General features: G+C 39.7%; 1 protein-coding gene across 35 annotated transcripts in view; it reads right to left on the bottom strand.

The window, feature by feature from the left end:
- GLIS3 (GLIS family zinc finger 3) overlaps nt 1-17,073 on the bottom strand; it is a 674,383-nt gene that overhangs the window by 12,522 nt on the left and 644,788 nt on the right. For all 35 annotated transcript variants that reach the window (XR_014821958.1, XR_014821957.1, XM_084986252.1 and 32 more), the window contains one exon: nt 15,744-15,919. Coding sequence is in view for 33 of the 35 variants with exons in the window: in XM_084986252.1 (XP_084842378.1) it covers nt 15,744-15,919 (176 nt within the window). In the remaining 2 variants the exon portion in view is untranslated. The remainder of the gene's footprint in view (nt 1-15,743; nt 15,920-17,073) is intronic.

Below are 17,073 nucleotides of genomic sequence, written 5' to 3'. Positions count from 1 at the left end.
AATATTTATTTGCTCTGAGATAAGCATTCTCTTAGGTGTTTTACATAGAAAACTTTCATTTTTAAAACTTCAAAAAATTGAAATATAGTTGATTTATAATATTGTGTTAGTATTAAGTGTATAGCAAAATGATTCAGTTATACTTATTTTTTCATTTTCAGATTATTTTCTATTATAAGTTATTACAAGATATTGAATATAGTATATACTCCTAACTTAAGCACCTCCCCTTTCCCCTTTGGTAACTGTATGATTGTTTTCTATGTCTGTGAATTTATTTTTATATAGATTCATTTGTATTATTTTTTAGATTTTACATACAAGTAATATAATATGTCTTTCTCTGTCCAATTTATTTCGCTAAGTACGATATTCTCTAGGTCCATTCATGTTGCTGCAAATAGAAATATCTCATATTTTTTTTTACTTACAACAACTTTAAGTACTATTATCCCTGGTTCATAGACAAGGAAACAGGCAAGTTCAAGTGACTTACCTGAATCCTCATAGCTACCAATTTTCAGAACTAGGACTCAAACCCTGGTTTGTTTGATGACATATTTCATGTAGACTACTAGGGCTTAAGCTCACAGACCAAATCAATTTAAATAAAGTCCTGCTAATTTTGTTGAGGTTCCTTACTGCCATATCATAGGCAAAGTTACTTTGACTGAATCAACACTTCATAAGAACAAACATTTTCATTAGGGAAAAAAGCACTGAATTAATTAACAAAATTGATGAAATTACCTAAATACTAAAAAATTCTAAAATCTCTCAAGAGTAGAAAAAGAATTTCAAAAACTTCTTATGGTCAATATTCGGATTTAGCCCCTATTTTATTTTTCTCTATTTCATGAACAACTTGGATCTGGGTTTGAAACCTGGATGACCCATTAACCAACTTTATGTATTTGGATAAATTATTTTTTCTTCTTGAGCCTCATTTTCTTTTAAAATATACAGAATTGAGAAAATGCTATACATAAGAGTGTTTATTAAAACATCCACTTCATCCCCTGGCATATAGTATGCCCTCGGTAAATAGCACCAATTATTGTAATCGTGAAATAAGCTTAGAAGTATTTCTAGATTCTGTATAATGCATAAGCAATTCTTAAGCAATTTTTCTCTCATAACACACTACCCTGAGGTATAAAATGATACTACTTTAAAAAGTGTAATCTCTACAGTTTGGTTGCCATTTTTTGCCTTGGCTCCTGGTCTTGGCCAACACTCATACAGGTCTTCATCTAGTTAGAACTCTACTAAGCTTCCTCCCTGGAAGTGGTGGAGAAACTGACTCTTCATTTTAATATGGAGTCTATAAATGGGGAAGCTACAGGAACAGCTCACAGACTGTGTTAGGAAGACAGATTTTTCTTTGGGCTGAGAACTGAACCAGCTTGCAAAGCACCCGAGCTATTTAAGACTGACATTTAAGCAACTACTGTACTAAAAAAGAGGAAAATAATGGAAATAATAACCCTTAACATTCCATTTGAGCACATTCCTACGGAAGGAACCAGGGTACAGTGGTTGAAAAGCTAACTGGTGGAGCAACGACCTGGTCCCCTAGCCCTTGGTCAAGTCCACCTAGTTCCAAGAAGTGGAGACATTTCATCTATAGCTTCTACCCCTAGCCCACAGGCTACAGAGAGATGCACTCTGAACACCCTGGTGCCTCTCATAGCAGCTCACCTGCTCTGCAGCAAGCTGCTAACAGCATTTATTACTATGAGCCATATTCTTGCCCTCTGACGTGTATACTCATTTCCAAGGATGGGGTAGGGGAAGAGGAAGATGGTCTGTTACTGAGGTCTGCAAAGGTTCAAATAAGGGTATGGAAGTGGCAACACATGTTGCTGAAAGGGACAAAAAGGAAATGGAAGAAAGAATCAGAAGGAAGCTATGTATAAAACAGTCTTGGTTAAAAGATGTAATCAATTTTCATTTAAATATTTTCAACCCACCCAAAACTTTAATGCATAGTGGCCTATGGCTTCCAAATTCTCAAAATAATAAGCTGCCAAAGGAAACTAATTGCAATGTGTCTCAGTAATTGCCATGTGTGGGTATAGACAGTTACAGTAAAACGGTTCAGTGAATCCTGATGGTGATAACACACACACCAATTATATAAAATAGTGACTCTCAAAATCAGAAGACCTGAAGACTCTTAAGATGGACATGAAAGGCAGCTTCATCGTTTATTGGCTATGTGGCCTTGAGGAAACCATACCTCTCTGAACCTAGAGGTCCATATTTATAAAAAAGGGAAAATAATACTATTGTGGCAGTATAATCCTCACAGTAGGAAGGGGAGGAAGCATGGAGAACAAATGGAAAGGGATTCAGTGCCCAGTTGCCCATGATTTGCCACTCATGCTCCATCACCTGCCTGTGACTCAAAAATCCAGGACACATATAAAGCCCAGGATGAAGTATGGAGGATTTGAAGAGTCAGCCTGTTTGGTTGTGTGAAGAAAACATTTGGCCAATGGTCACGGTTGCTAAGAATGAATTGGGTATTTCTCTATGAGACAGGGCCACTCTGATGCTGGTGTATAAACCCCTCCTGGGTGGCTGCAAAGATCAAGTGAAATAATATGTGTGGAATACTTTGCAAACAGTAAAACACACTGAAAATTCTAGTCCCGACTGTCTCATTATAAGCCTGGTGTTACTTATCATCCTATCGTTTTTGAGCACAAAGGCAAATTTGCCCACGGTTGTGTAGAGCTCTGCTGCATAAAGCTCACAAGCAATCCACTGACTCGGAAGTGAAGCAGAACAAGGACAGTACAGCAAAGAATGAAGATTTAATTCTGTCTGTCCTGTCATTCCAAGCAACCTTTGCTGTAAGAAAGATCTGGTAGAGAAGAGGATTCCAGATGGGGAGTAAAAGGGATATTCACATGAAGCACCTTGGCCTACCCTGAGGTCCCTCACAACCATTCTGGTTCTCTACAGCTTTCAGGTTGTGCTGCATTTACAATTCTTCCCCAGGGGCTAAAGTGAGAAGGAAGCTGGAAAATAGTTACTTCCTCAGCCAAGTGCTTCCTGCGGATTATTTCTGATTGTTCAGGTAACCTGGAGAATTTTGTGGTTCCAAGCAACCATTTTCTGCTGGATGCCAGAGGCCACTATCCCTGAAGAGAAAAAAGACTGGGCAGGAGAATAAAGCCACTAAACTCATCCATAGAACACTTTGTACTCTTTCAGAAAACCATCCCAGATCACCTGAATTATTCTGCCATACTGATGACATAATTTAAGTACTGGAAGTAAAGGTTTTGCTTTGGCATGTGTGATTTGAGATTGGTTTTGTGGAGGAATGTAGGAGAGGAGTGGCTGGTCATTACACTTAAATGATCTAAAAAAATGCCTGAAAGTTTTTATTTTAATAGACTTGCATCTTTCAGGTCTAGTTCTCCAAGACCTTACAAAAGAACAAAATTGAGAGTTTAGTCAAAACAATCTGATTAGAAAGGGAAAATTTCTGTAATGAGAAAAAGCACTCGTAAATATAAGTAAACCAACTAGAAATTCTATGGGAACTAGAGGCAACTTAAACTATTTATAAGCTTAAGGACCCTATGCGGGTATGTAAATTTTTTACAAAAATAAGCAAATAAGTAAATTTTTTCTTTTCTAACTTAAATAGTTAATAAGAATTGTAAAACTGCATTTAAGGAATGTGCTAACAGTCCAGTAGACCTGGTCTGTTGATTCAGTAATCAGGCTTCCGGTTTCCCCTAGCACATAAGGTGCTTGAGCAAATATGGCCCATGAGACAAAACACGTGCACGCATGCGTGTGCATGCACACAAACACACACCCATGGGATAACACCACTCACTCGGGGCAAGCAGAGAGTGAGCGCTCCCTTCCCTACAGGGACCATGACAGCATAGCCACTGGTAAGAGCACAGATTCTGCTGTCAAATGGCCCTGTAGTTTCCAGCTCTACCATTTCAAGATTTAAAAAATCTTGGGCAAGTTACTTAATGTTTTAGTGATTCATATTCCCTATTTGTGAAATGGGAATAAACAATGCCTTCTTTATAGGGTCGTTAGGAGGACTAAGGAGAAAGGGCACTGTGAGCATTCACCATACTGCCTGTCACAGGACAAAAAGAAAGGCAAACATTTCCAGCAAATAGTGCGCAAAGACATGAGACAAGTGGTTGGTGGGAAATTACTTCGTATCATGAGTCATAGCACTGGTACTGCCAGCAGAATTTTAGTCCTATAAGAAACCTCATCTACAATGGTTCCACATTTAACCTTCACACAAAAATAATTCTCAAGTAACTAAAAACTCCCATGGTACTGTATCTACAGGTGTCATCATGAAGGGGAATGAGTGTGGGCTTTGGGGAGAGACTCTGTTTATAAAACCAGCTCTGATATTCACTAGGTATGTGACTTGGGGCAAGGTGCTTAATCTCTCAGTCTCACTTGTGAGGCTACATTATATTAATATTTTTCTTAGGTTATTGTGAGGATTAAACAATATAAGTGGAAGTATCCAGCATACCCAATATCTGGTACACAGTAGAAAAATAACAACCACAATGAAAATAGTTCCAATTAACTGAGCATATATCACAAGCTAAGCATTTTCTCTCATTCTTATACCAACTCTGAAAGAGAAGTATCACTATCCCCCTATTGTGCATGGAATGAAAAAATCAGAGTAAAGAATCAAACCAAAACGAAAACAGACTCATAAGTATAGAGACTGAATGGGTGGTTTGTAGAGGAAAGGGTAGTAGGTAAAACAGGTGAGGGAGATCAAGAGGTACAAACCTTCAGTTACACTAAAAGCCACAGGGATGCAATATACAGCATAAGGAATATGGTCAATAATACTGTAATAATTTTGCATGGGGACAAATGGCTACTAAACTTGTGGTAATCATTTCATAATGTATGCAAATGCCAAATCACTGTTCAGTACACCTGAAACTAACATAATATTATACACCAACTGTATTTCAAAAAAATAGAAAAGTCAGGAAACAGAGATTCAGGGCATTATATAACTTGCTCATAAGATTCCAATTCAGATCTGCCCGACTCCAAACACTTTTTCTACAGACATTTCTATGGCTTTTTTCCTACAGCTCACTGTTTCTCTTCGTGGATCGCCTTGAGCAAGTCACAATTTCCTCTTCTGAGATAACATGACCAGTTTGGGGGTGTGTAAGCTAGTGGATGAGAATGCTTGGAAAAATAAAGATGCTCTCAAAAATGAGGGCCTTACATCTACACGCCCTGGGAGTGCCTCAAAATACCTCTACCGAAGGGCTCTTGTCACTGCTCAGAATTTCACTACTGACAGTACTAGGCGTGCAAACACCCATGAGAAGAAGTATTGTATTAAATTTATCTTAATGTATAAGTGAATCATTAAGTTATCCTATTTCCTCTAGGGATAGGGCTCAGACAGTTGATAAACACTAGATATCTAAAGTGAGTAGCAGGAAAATAAGAGGAAGTGTTCAGAGAAAAGGGGGATCCTGAAAATTTGACTCCAAGTCACAATTTTTGCCAACGGCTATCTCCATCAATCAGTTTAAGAAGCCGTGGGCAAAAAAAATCCCTCTCTTCCTCCTCCCCTTTTTATTAGTTCATATTTATTCAACAAACTTTTTTTTGTCTTTTTAGGGCTGCACCTGTGGCATATGGTAGTTTCTTGGCTAGGGGTCAAATTGGAGCTGTAGCTGCCAGCCTACGCCACAGTTACAGCAACGCTAGTTCCCAGCCCTGTCTGTGACCTACAATGCAGCTTGAGGCAAAGCCAGACCCTTAACCCACTGATCAAGGCCAGGGATCAAACCCACATCCTCATGGATACTAGTTGGGTTCGTTACCACTGAACCACAATGGGAACTCCTATTCAACAAACTTTTATTAAGCATTACTGTGTGCCAAACACTGAGAGAAGATACAGTTTCTGTCTTAAGAAAACTTAGAATTTCGTGATGACAAGTTGATTCAGTCATCGTAATATCCTTATTGATACATGGGTTTAATCTATGAGTGTATATGGATACTTAATTACATATGTAGATTATTCATAGTTCAGTTTTCCATAATCAATCAAATAGCTATTCTGCTTAAGATGGCCATCTTACTACACACTTCTCATAAAACCCAACATGTTGAATTTATGACTGCACTCATATGCACAACCAAGTTTAACTTTTGTTTTATAGAATTAGCAGCACACTGTCAGAATTTATCAAGTACTAGCTATGTAAAATTGCTCTTGGGATAATTTTGTAGTAATTAAGTATATAAGCATAATTAAGAATTTCCCTGGCTCTAATCATCAATCCCTAGTACTATATAAGCATTAATAACATGATGGCTGATACTAAAAATTATTCCTGATTATGACTGCTGATGATAACATCAGAAAAACATGAAGGGCACTCATTGGCTTATTCTCCTTGTGACTATGTCACAACTTTCTCTGTGAAGACTATGACATGGCTGATTTATAATCAATCTTATTTGTCTTCCTGAGATTTCAAGGGGGAGGTTGTGACACATGCCTAAGTTAAATTTCTAGACTTACTGCTTTAGTACTTCACAACCTCACATACACAGATAAGAGTAAATTTCCTATGGGAGGGAAGTATGTTTATTGTCTCTACAATTTGCTTTTAAAAAGTAATCTTGAACATTTAACACTATAAACCCCCAAAATGAGATCAGTCGTGGCTGTAACCCACAGGACTCTTCTGGAAAATACCATTGCAAAATCAGTGTTAAGTAAACAGCCAATACAGAGGAACAAATTAAGCTTGTACCTGATACATCATTCCATTTAAGTATCAATGCTCGGAGGTTTCTTCAGTTTGGTTGTTTGGTAGGACAAGCTACTTACAACATGTTTTGTTCTTGGACTCCTGTTGGTGTCTGGAAACCTTTTGTTTTCTGAGTCAGTCAGTGTGAACTGTACTTGCACTGACAACCTTACTGCTCCACATTGAGATGAGAAAATGCCACTACTGTTTGGGAATTGACTGGGGCCTCTGCAGGTGGGGCATACTTTAAATCATGAGAAAGATGGCTTATGGACCACAGGAGCTAAGACCAACAGAGGAGGCTCCCACATCCCCCTTCTACTGCCTTGATATCAAACAGCTCAGGCTGGGGAGACAGTTTTATGGATGATGAAAGTCTCTGCTGGCCAGTGGCAACTCCAGAGGGGTGAAAATAAGAACAAGCAGTGGAAAGCATAGAAATGCAAGAGAATAAGGGAGAGGGGCAGAAAATGGGGCAGAAATAGGCCTCTAGTCTTTACCAGAGTAAAGGTTTCTAAGAGGCAATCAATGTGAATGAATCTGTGAGATAGTTCCATTTTATAGATCAGAAAACTGTTTTAGAGAATCATTGGCAGACCCTGTCGTGTGTACATCCAATTAGCTTTATTACTAGAATCTCAGTTTTGTTGAGCATGGCAGTGCACTAAAATACCTGCCTTCCCAGATTCCCTTGTGGGGATGGCCATAAGGCTAAATTCTTCACTCTTTCCCTCACCTCTGCCTGAAACTGGGCAAAGAAATGAACGTAGAACATCAGCATCCATGTTGTGACCAGGAGGATGGGAGCAACTGTTAACGATGGCAAAGCAGGAAGCTGGAGGACACTGGCACACTGTTGGCTCCATGGGGCTGCTCCTCGTCCCTGCACTGTGTACTTGTAGCTGTGTAGTCACGTGAGAAGAGTACACAAATTCTCAGAAGTCCTTTACTCTGTACAAATGTGTGTTACAAATAACAGGCTCTTTGGGAAAACTAGGATTGAAATTAGTTTCAGGAATTACAAAATATTCAAGAGGAGGAGTGTTCATCATGGCTCGGCAGAAACGAATCTCACCAGCAACAATGAGGACTCAGGTTTGATCCCTGGCCTCACTCAGTGGGTTAAGGATCTGGTGTTGCCATAAGCTGTGGTGTAGGTTGCAGACATGGATCAGATCCTCGTTGCTGTGGCTGTGGTGTAGGCCAGCTCAGCTACAGCTCCAATTCAACCCCTAGCCTGGGAACCTCCATGTGTGGCAGGTGTAGCCCTAAAAAAACAAAAAACAAAATATTTCAAGAGGAGATTTGGGCAGCCAGTTCTATGTGGCTAGAGGGTCTTTGGTGGTTATTAAAAATGCACAATAGTTTGCATCTACTAACCCCAAACTATTGTGCATTTGGGTATCTTCTTTTTTTTGGCTCTGGCATGTGTCCCTTCCTGAGAGCCCATTCTCATTCTTTCTCTCCTCCTCTCAAAGTTTCAGGGCCCCCCAAGCTAGTGGGAATATCACAGCTGCATGGAGGCTCATCTAAGTCCAGTGTTAAAAATTTCAGGAATTTTGCAAGCCTGTTGTTACACACAACCATTATTAAAAAACTAAATTATAGGAGTTCCCTAGTGGTTCAGCTGGTTAAGGATCTGGCATTATCCCTGTAGTGGCTCGGGTCACTGCTATGGCACGGGTTTAATCCCTGGCCCAGGAACTTCTGCATGCTGTGACCACAGACAAACAAACAAACAAACAAACAAAAACAAACAAACAAAAAAACCAAACCCCCAAAACCTATATTATATAAGCTTATTTTTAAACTATATTTTTAAAAGCTAATAAGTAGTCATTTCTGAAACCAAGTAGGACCCTGTGGGGTTCCTGTGTCCACCACTTATAGTTTGTAAGAAATAGGCCTCATTCAGCCTCTATTACCGTCCCTGAGTTCCAAAGGACAGGTTCAAACAGTGGCTAATCAAGGAAGGGAAAGGATGCAGAGACATGGGAGAAACAGTCAAGAAACAATAATGCAGTCTTGTGACAGGGTCCTCGTTTCTCCTTAAGGAATATGCATAACAATATCTTTGAGTTCTTCTGCAGAACTGAAACATCCTACAAATGGAAGATGTTAACTATCTGATGAAGCATTCTTCATTCCAGGACCACCTGAATCAGTTCCAGGACCACTAAACACCAGCTCTGAAGAAGAATGAAAGCTTGTATCTATGCTGATCCTTATCTGCAGCCCTGTTTCCCACTTCCCAAAATTATAAAACCACTTCCTATTCTTTCCTAAAGAGGGGCACAGTCTTTAGGGCATTAGCCTGCTGTGGCCTCCTTTGCCAGGCAAAACAATAAAGTTATTTTTTTCTACTTTGCCCCAAATGCTGTCTCTACATTTCTATTCAAAACCAGTTGACAGAGGTCAAGTTTCTGCAACACTTCCTAATTATCATTCTATCTCTTAGACTATTTACAACTATTGCACCTGTGGAGTGGAAACGCTCTATAATGGTACACATCATTATGTGAATGTTACCACAGAATGGGCAAGTACTACAAATCAGGGTTTTGTGGGGTTTTATTTGTTTGTTATTGTGTTTATTAGAGAGGTGGTTTTGTTTTGTTTTGTTTTTTCTTTTCCCACCACCCCAGAGGCATATGGAATTTCCTGGGTCAGGGATCGAATCTGACCTTCACTGGAGCTGCGGCAACACTGGACCCTTAACCCACTGAGCCAGGCCAGGGATTAAACCAGCATCTCCAGAGAGACAAGCTGGGTCATTAACCCACTGTACCACAGTGGGAACTTCACGGGAGTTGGTTTTTTTTTTTTTTAAGGTTTTTATTTTTTCTATTACAGTTGATTTACATTGTTCTGTCAATTTCCGCTATACAGTCACACATACATTCTTTTTCTCACATTATCCTCCATCATGTTCCACCACAAGTGACTAGATATAGTTCCCCGTGCTATACAGCAGAATCTCATTGCCTATCCACTCCAAAACTCTCTATGAAGGAATGACCACAGGACTTCAAAAACAATAATTTAAAGGACTCAATTTTAATGTTTTCTATTCCCGCCTTTCTCTCAAATCTTTCTTTGTAAATAATGATTAGGAAGACAATTTAGATGATTAAAAAAAATGCACAAAAATATTGACTGGAAATGGTGGCTTACAGGAACTGAGACAGCAGATGACAGAATGGGCACTTAGTAAGAACTGTAATCTGTAGCTCTCTAGGGAGGCAGTCCCTGGGATCATGCTTATTCCAAATTTTATTAGAAGAGAGTAGAAATGGTCTCCCTGTGCAAAAGATAGGCTGAGGGCTGCTTCATTTTCTTCTTCTCTTGCTATCTAAGCTCCTCTTACTTAGAAAAGATTATGTGTGAGTGAATACAATTCCACACTATTCTGACATCATGCCCCCATTTACCAGTTGTATCTGAGTGAACCAGCCTGTTCACTGCTCTTTGGGTATTCTACACCGGAAGTCCAATGTAATCCCAAAAGTTAGGATGTAATGTTCTTATCTATCCCATTCTATTCTCTACACAATGCCCCAGCTGACTTTCCTAAAGTACTGGGCTGGCTTCTTCACTCAGTAGCATTACACTTAGCATGTCCCCAAATCCCTTTATGATCTGGCCTTGATGGTTCCTCCACCTCTTCTCCGTCTAAGCCAGCGCTTAACCTGTATATCCCAGCCACATAAACTGTCTTTGATTCTTCTCTCCAGGCACACACCATGCTGCCACTTGTGTTCTTGCTTGGGTACTCTGCTTCTGCCCTCCTGGAATATGTCTCCAATGATCTATTTATCTTCAAAACCCTATTCAAGAGTTACATCTATGTCACCTTCTCTGACACTGTTCTCTGCATAAAATGGGAGGGGGGGGGCTCTGATTTCTTCTGTTACTGCATGTATCACATTACATTAATTAAATGACATTCATGTTTGCCTGGCAAAAGTGAGTGACCAATAAACACTTGCTGAATTGAACTTGGCTTCTCCTGGATGGGACCAGAAGCAGGAAGGTTGTGAAAAGTATTGTCCTAGGAATGCCCATGACATTCTAACAGCTTGGAGTGAATAGGGCATTTAAAAAGAAATCATCCATTAGTACCATAACGAAATGTACAAACATCAACTCTCGGGCAACTAATCCAGGCAAAATTTTGAAGCTTGCCTGGGCAAGAGAATGATCCTAAAGAGAAAAAAAAGACCAAGGAAGAAGCTTACTTGATTGGAAAGAGTTGTCCTTATGTTTACATCTAAAGTAAAAGACTGAAGTGTACTAAGAAGTTGCCTTGGAGATGCCACCCAAGCAGAGACCTGTAAATGCTATCAGCATTCAAACATTAAAAGAAATGACATCTTATCCACCTTACTAATGAAGGCGGTATGAATGGATGAAGTGGATGCAGAATCAACAAAACTGAGCTCTGGTCCTAGTTGAGGGAACTTGAAAAAGCAGTGCTATTAAGCTTTTCAAAGCATAGCCTTCTATAAAATACCTCTTAATAAATATATACACAGAGCACACAACATCTAAGCTCTTTATCAATCAGTATAACATGAACAAAACTCAATGGACCTTATTTTCTACTTTATCTATAAGACCAAAGCCCCTCTGAGTACTAACCATTTATGGTTCTATGTAATGGGACAGTACCTACATACAATAGTGTATATTCCATGGAAAGAGATAAATATATATTTATTTTGATGTGCCTTTGACTTAGAAACAGATTAAGGTATGACTGTGAAATGTGGACCTCTTTATCTATTTATTTTGCTTTTTAGGGCCACACATGTGGCATATGGAAATTCCCAGGCTAGGTGTTGAATGAGAACTGCAGCTGCTGGCCTATGTCACAGCCACAACAATGCAGGATCCAAGCTGCATCTGTGACCTACACCAGAGTTCACGGTAACACTGGATACTTAACCCAATGAGTAAAGCTAGGGATTGAACCCACATCCGCATGGACAGTAGTCGGGTTACTGCTGAGCTACACTCCTGGACCTTTTTATTAAAGATGCTCAGGTATTTTGCCAAGGCAGCAATGGCTAAACATTTAATATTCTTCTATGTCTTAATATAATCTCAACTCTCTCATTTTTGAGAGTTCTCATCTCTAAAAATACAATGATGACATTTTCCTCTGACCTTTATCTATGGCAGAGAGCACAGAGAGGATGGGGGTGATAATGCTCATTAAAGCCATGAACTTCTTAAAAGAAAGAACAAACATTCCCTGTAGTTATTGTGTTAGCAACCCTGACATTTCTTGGGGCTTTAAAAATCTAGTTTTATTGGGGATGAAGCTCCTTGTTACCAAGAGGCTATATAACACCATAGAGCTGCCACCAGGAGTACAACCAGGAGTTCCGCTCTTACGCAGTGGGTTGAGGATCCAGCATTGCCACAGCTGTGGTGTAGGTTGCAATTGTGGCACAGATTCAGTCCGTGGCCCAGGAACTTTCATGTGCCATGGGTGTGGGAAAAAATTACAAAACAAAAGACAAAACAAAACCTAGTGCAACCAAAGCAGAAAGGCATGGCCGGGAAGTACAAAGAAGTACAACTCACTGAGAGGGTCTTTGCTCCTCTCACTCCCAGCATTGTATTACCCACTTGAAAAATACTGCATCAATTTGGTCTTTATCCTAAGGAGCAGTTGATAAGAAATGCTCTTGTGTCCAAAAAGTTTCAGAAAAACATTTTCAAAAAAATGCTTGGAGGAGAAAGTAAGGCTGAATCTGGATCCCTCCTTCTCAATTCCCAGCACCAGCCCAGGGGCTAATGCATGAACACTCTTTGCAAGCTCTTCACTACAGCTACTTGTCTATCTTCCAGGGAGAAAGTCATGATGTCCCAGTTTGCAACGACTATGTCTCTTGACCTCTTCCAGAAAGGCTAGTGGTATTGATTTATTTTAGAGCTGCTATTGTCACTGGCAAAGACAATAGCAATCTAGGTGCAATCTAGGTGACAGGATAAGGTATAACTTCTTCTTTTGTGTTTAGTCTAGTTTCACCTGCCTATAGAGGATCTTGCACCTAACACATGGGATTACAGTTCCCAGTGCAGAACTGCTGCTCTACACACTTCAGCTTGGTGTGCACTGTGTAGAATCACTGCAACTCAAGATGGAGATGGCAGGCCAAATGCTACACTGGACCCGTAAGAACCCCTCCCATCCTTCTGCAGAGAAGAACCCTATAAAGCAGTCTTGCCTACAGGCTTCCCAAGAGAGCATGTGTTCTAAAGCAAGAGCTGGAGACTTTCCATTCTTTGATCAAAGAATAAAGCTTTCCTTGGCTTCTAAGTTGAAGTTGGTCTCGTTTGACAGAGCAGAAGGACCTTTGTTAGGGACCCACTAGGGAGGATTGGTAACACTATTAACAGCTTCTCATTGGCCATGGGAATTTTTAGCAAAGCAAAAGTTAAAAAAAAATACCCACAATTACAAATTTCAACTGAACTTGAGAAATATTCATTATATTAATTAAAACTGAGAAATACGGCAGAAGAGTCATTTGTTAAGGGGCAGGGTAAAACGATAAGGTAGATCCCATTATCTGTGTCTTCATGTTTCATTATTCATTTGTTGAGTGAGAGAGTGTCAATAACTTATTCAGTGAATACTTACTAAATGCCTGCTTTGCACCAACTATTATGCTTGCCCAAGGCTATAAATATTATTCTTATTCTCAAAGAGTCTAATAAAGAAAAAGGAGTGGAAGGAAGAGCATTAATTAATTAAGCACCTACACTGTGCCAGGTGCTTTTCTTGTCGAACCCTCATAACAACTGACGAGAGAAGGTAGGTAAGACTCCCCTCATTTAATGAAAGTGAACTAAGCCTCAATAATTTGTCCAGAGTCACACAGTTGAGTAGACTGGTATTTGCATTCAGATTGGTCTAATTCCAAAATATCCTTTAAAATTTCTTTTGAAAGAAGAAAGGAAACCATCCATTATCCTACCACTATGATTTTAAAAAAAAAACAAAAAAAAAAACTGTTAACATTTTGGAGAATTTGCTTCCAGTTTCTTTTCTATAAGTAGGTTAATTTTTGAAATTTTAAAATGTGTTTCACAGTTGTAATCAAAGAGTGTTACACTGCATTTCATTAGAACTATGACACCACTGAAATGCTCCATTATTCTATACTTCACCAGAAAGAAAAATCACTGCCAATTACATGATGCCACTAACTGAGATATATTCAGATTTCAGCAATGTTAAAATACGAAGGTAAAAATTGTGTCTTAGAATCAGTGACCTATTCTGTATTCCACAAAGCCTGAACTCATGTTGTTTGCCTCCTGTCTGCAGTTAAGAGTGGGTTTCACAGCACCTGGATCTCCCTCAAATTAGACAAGATCCTCTCAGAGATGGGAAGGCCCCCTCAGAAGGGAGAGTGCTCTACCCGTCTTTCTCACACTTGCATTGCTTTACACATAGCAGGCACTCAAGGACTATTTCTTGGTTGAATAAACTCATAACTAAAGCTTAATAAGAAATTTACCATAGGCCCAAAGAATGTTTGTGGAAGCCTAAGTTTTGCTATGGAACAGGGGGTTTGTGTGACTATACTCAAAGAGAGAGAAGAGATGAATGGAACTTTGAGCCAGAGCCAGTGGCCCCAGTTTTTTCAAGACTCTTCCTTTCTAACAGCCTGTTACTGTCTCTGAATTGTTTCCTCATTGTCTGTCCAGACCCCTGCTTTGATGTTCTTATCCATACCTAGCTCCCTAAGACTGCCTGATTCTGCTATCTTGGGAAGTTAATCACACTTATGCATACTCAGGTTGAATACCGATGTGGATTTGTTTGGGGACACCATCCATTAATTTCAAGTAATAACTCATATGGGACACATTCAGGAATCAGCAAGAGTCAGATGGAGGACAGTCATATTTTTCAGGAGCTGAAAGTCTCAGTTAAAGTGGATAGTATGCCTTCTGCTCATAAAGGAAGGGTGTCTGGCCCTAGGAAGTAAAAGGCTATGTATAGTTGGGGTCTATATGATTTGACAACTCAAGTTTCTATGGATGTTCACTAAATTATCAGCAAAATTAAGTAAAGAAATGAAGCTAAACTTAATTCACCATGCACACTCTAGGTTAAATGCAAGATCTATACAGTTCGAAAACCATTACCATTATGATTTCTCTTGCCTTCTTTCCTTTCTCTTCCTCAATGAATCTATCAAGTATCTATGTGTCTTTGCAACATGTGAAGAACTGTGCTAAGTTCTCTAAGAGAAAGGACAATAGGTCAGAAAATTCTGACTTTAGAAAGAAGTTTACACATTACTACTGAAGACAAATTTTACACATATTGAAGTAAACTACAAGGACCAGAGAGCCTAAGTAGTATCAGAAATATAGGTGATATGCCATCAGAGTTTAGAGCCAGGAGAGATTACTTCCAGCAAGGAGATCTGGAAAGGCTTCAGAGAGGAAGCGCCATTTCATCTGGGCTTGAAGGGTGGAAAGGATCTAGACATATGGGAATGGGGGCAAAGACCTGTGAGAGGAGGCATGCATGGGCAAAAGGACTCATGCTGTTTTCCTTTACACTGTTTATTGTTTAGGAAACAAGATACTGTTGTTATGGCCTATTCATGAGGTGTTAATAGCTCTGGGTTAATGAATGGATCATCATCTTGGGCTGACCACTTGGCAGTGTCATAAGTTATGCCACCTTAGGGCCAAAGCCAGGAAGACAGTGCCAGATTTCATGCTGATTAAGTGTGAAATTTTAGAGGAAAGTCATAAAAGCCAAAGCCTGGTAGCATATAACAGGGCATTTGAAACAGGCTACAGGTAACTAAGACACTTGATTAAAAGCAACAGCACAACATCACTTTTCAAAACTCAAGGGACTGATGACTACTAGCTTACCATGCACATGGATTCCATTTGGTTGAAAAGAAGAGCTTGTGTCTGGCTGATAAGACTTCAGGTGTGATCCTGAGGGCTGCTGGCTATGGGGAGGCTGTGTTCTCTGCATTATTGAAGAAGGAGCTGGAACTCTCCGGGGGCTGATGTGGTGAGGAGATGGAGCAGAAGGTGCAAACCTGAGAAAACAATTATAAAAGGAAACATAAGAGACGTGAAGTAGCAGGAGCGAAGACAAACTCTTCAAAGCCAAATTCTAATTCCCCATTCGGGCTGTGTAAGAGCATGTCAAAAAGCCTTTTTAAAAAAATTCTTAAGACTTTTCTCTCCCAGTTTTAACCACTGACTTCTCAATTGAGATGCTGAGGGAATAAAGGAGATTAACAAAGGGAAAATCTAGTCACAATCTGAGTTTGTCAAGCTTCTTAAAATGCATTTCTAACACTCTGCATTTGCTAAAATTCAAAGCACATCTTTTGTTCAGACCCCTTTTCTGCTAATTTTTAGACCTGTTTGCATTTTAGGGGAAATTTGATCTGTGTGTTTCTGATTCATTTACACTTAAGCTCATAAACATGTTCTTTAAGACATGTTTGAGGTCAAAGAAGTGTTACAAGATTTTATTACAAGCCTTTCTAATTCTATTCTCTTTAAACAATACATTTTCTTTTGCCAATAATAAATTAACTTAAACCTCAAAGGTCAAGTGTGGTTTGAAATCCAGAACCCAAGAGATCTGTGTGGGTTCTGTGCTTGACAAAGAACATTGTCCAGGGTGGAGCAGGAATAGGATGTGCGACATCTTTTGCAGTCAGATGTGTCAATCACAGTAAGACGAGTGGTAGTTTCTGAGGCAGGACACGCAGGTGTCCAAATAAGGTGACATCATCAACCAACCTGAGATATAAAATGGATAACTATCCACTGAAATTCTTTTTTTTTTTTTTTTTTTTTTTTTTTTTGTCTTTTTGCCATTTTCTTGGGCCGCTCTCGCGGCATATGGAGGTTCCCAGGCTAGGGGTCAAATCGGAGCTATAGCCACCAGCCTACACCAGAGCCACAGCAACGTGGGATCCGAGCCGCGTCTGCAACCTACACCACAGCTCACGGCAACGCCAGATCGTTAACCCACTGAGCAAGGCCAGGGATCAAACCCGCAACCTCATGGTTCCTAGTCGGGTTCGTTAACCACTGCGCCACGACGGGAACTCCTGAAATTCTAATTGTAAGGAAAAATGGCAAGATCTGACTCACTAGATTTAAAATGACAGTTTATACTTTCTAACATTAAAACTCTCTGGGAGTGTCCTTGTGCAAACAGTGGTAAATCTGA

Source organism: Sus scrofa, chromosome 1, assembly GCF_054392235.1.
Source record: "Sus scrofa isolate SSC_HxYL_T2T_F1_AM1 chromosome 1, Sscrofa_HxYL_maternal_Yorkshire_Landrace_v2.0, whole genome shotgun sequence".
NCBI classification, from domain to species: domain Eukaryota; kingdom Metazoa; phylum Chordata; class Mammalia; order Artiodactyla; family Suidae; genus Sus; species Sus scrofa.
The sequence above is the reverse complement of the archived record's forward strand: the minus strand, read 5'-3'. Positions and strand labels throughout refer to the sequence as shown.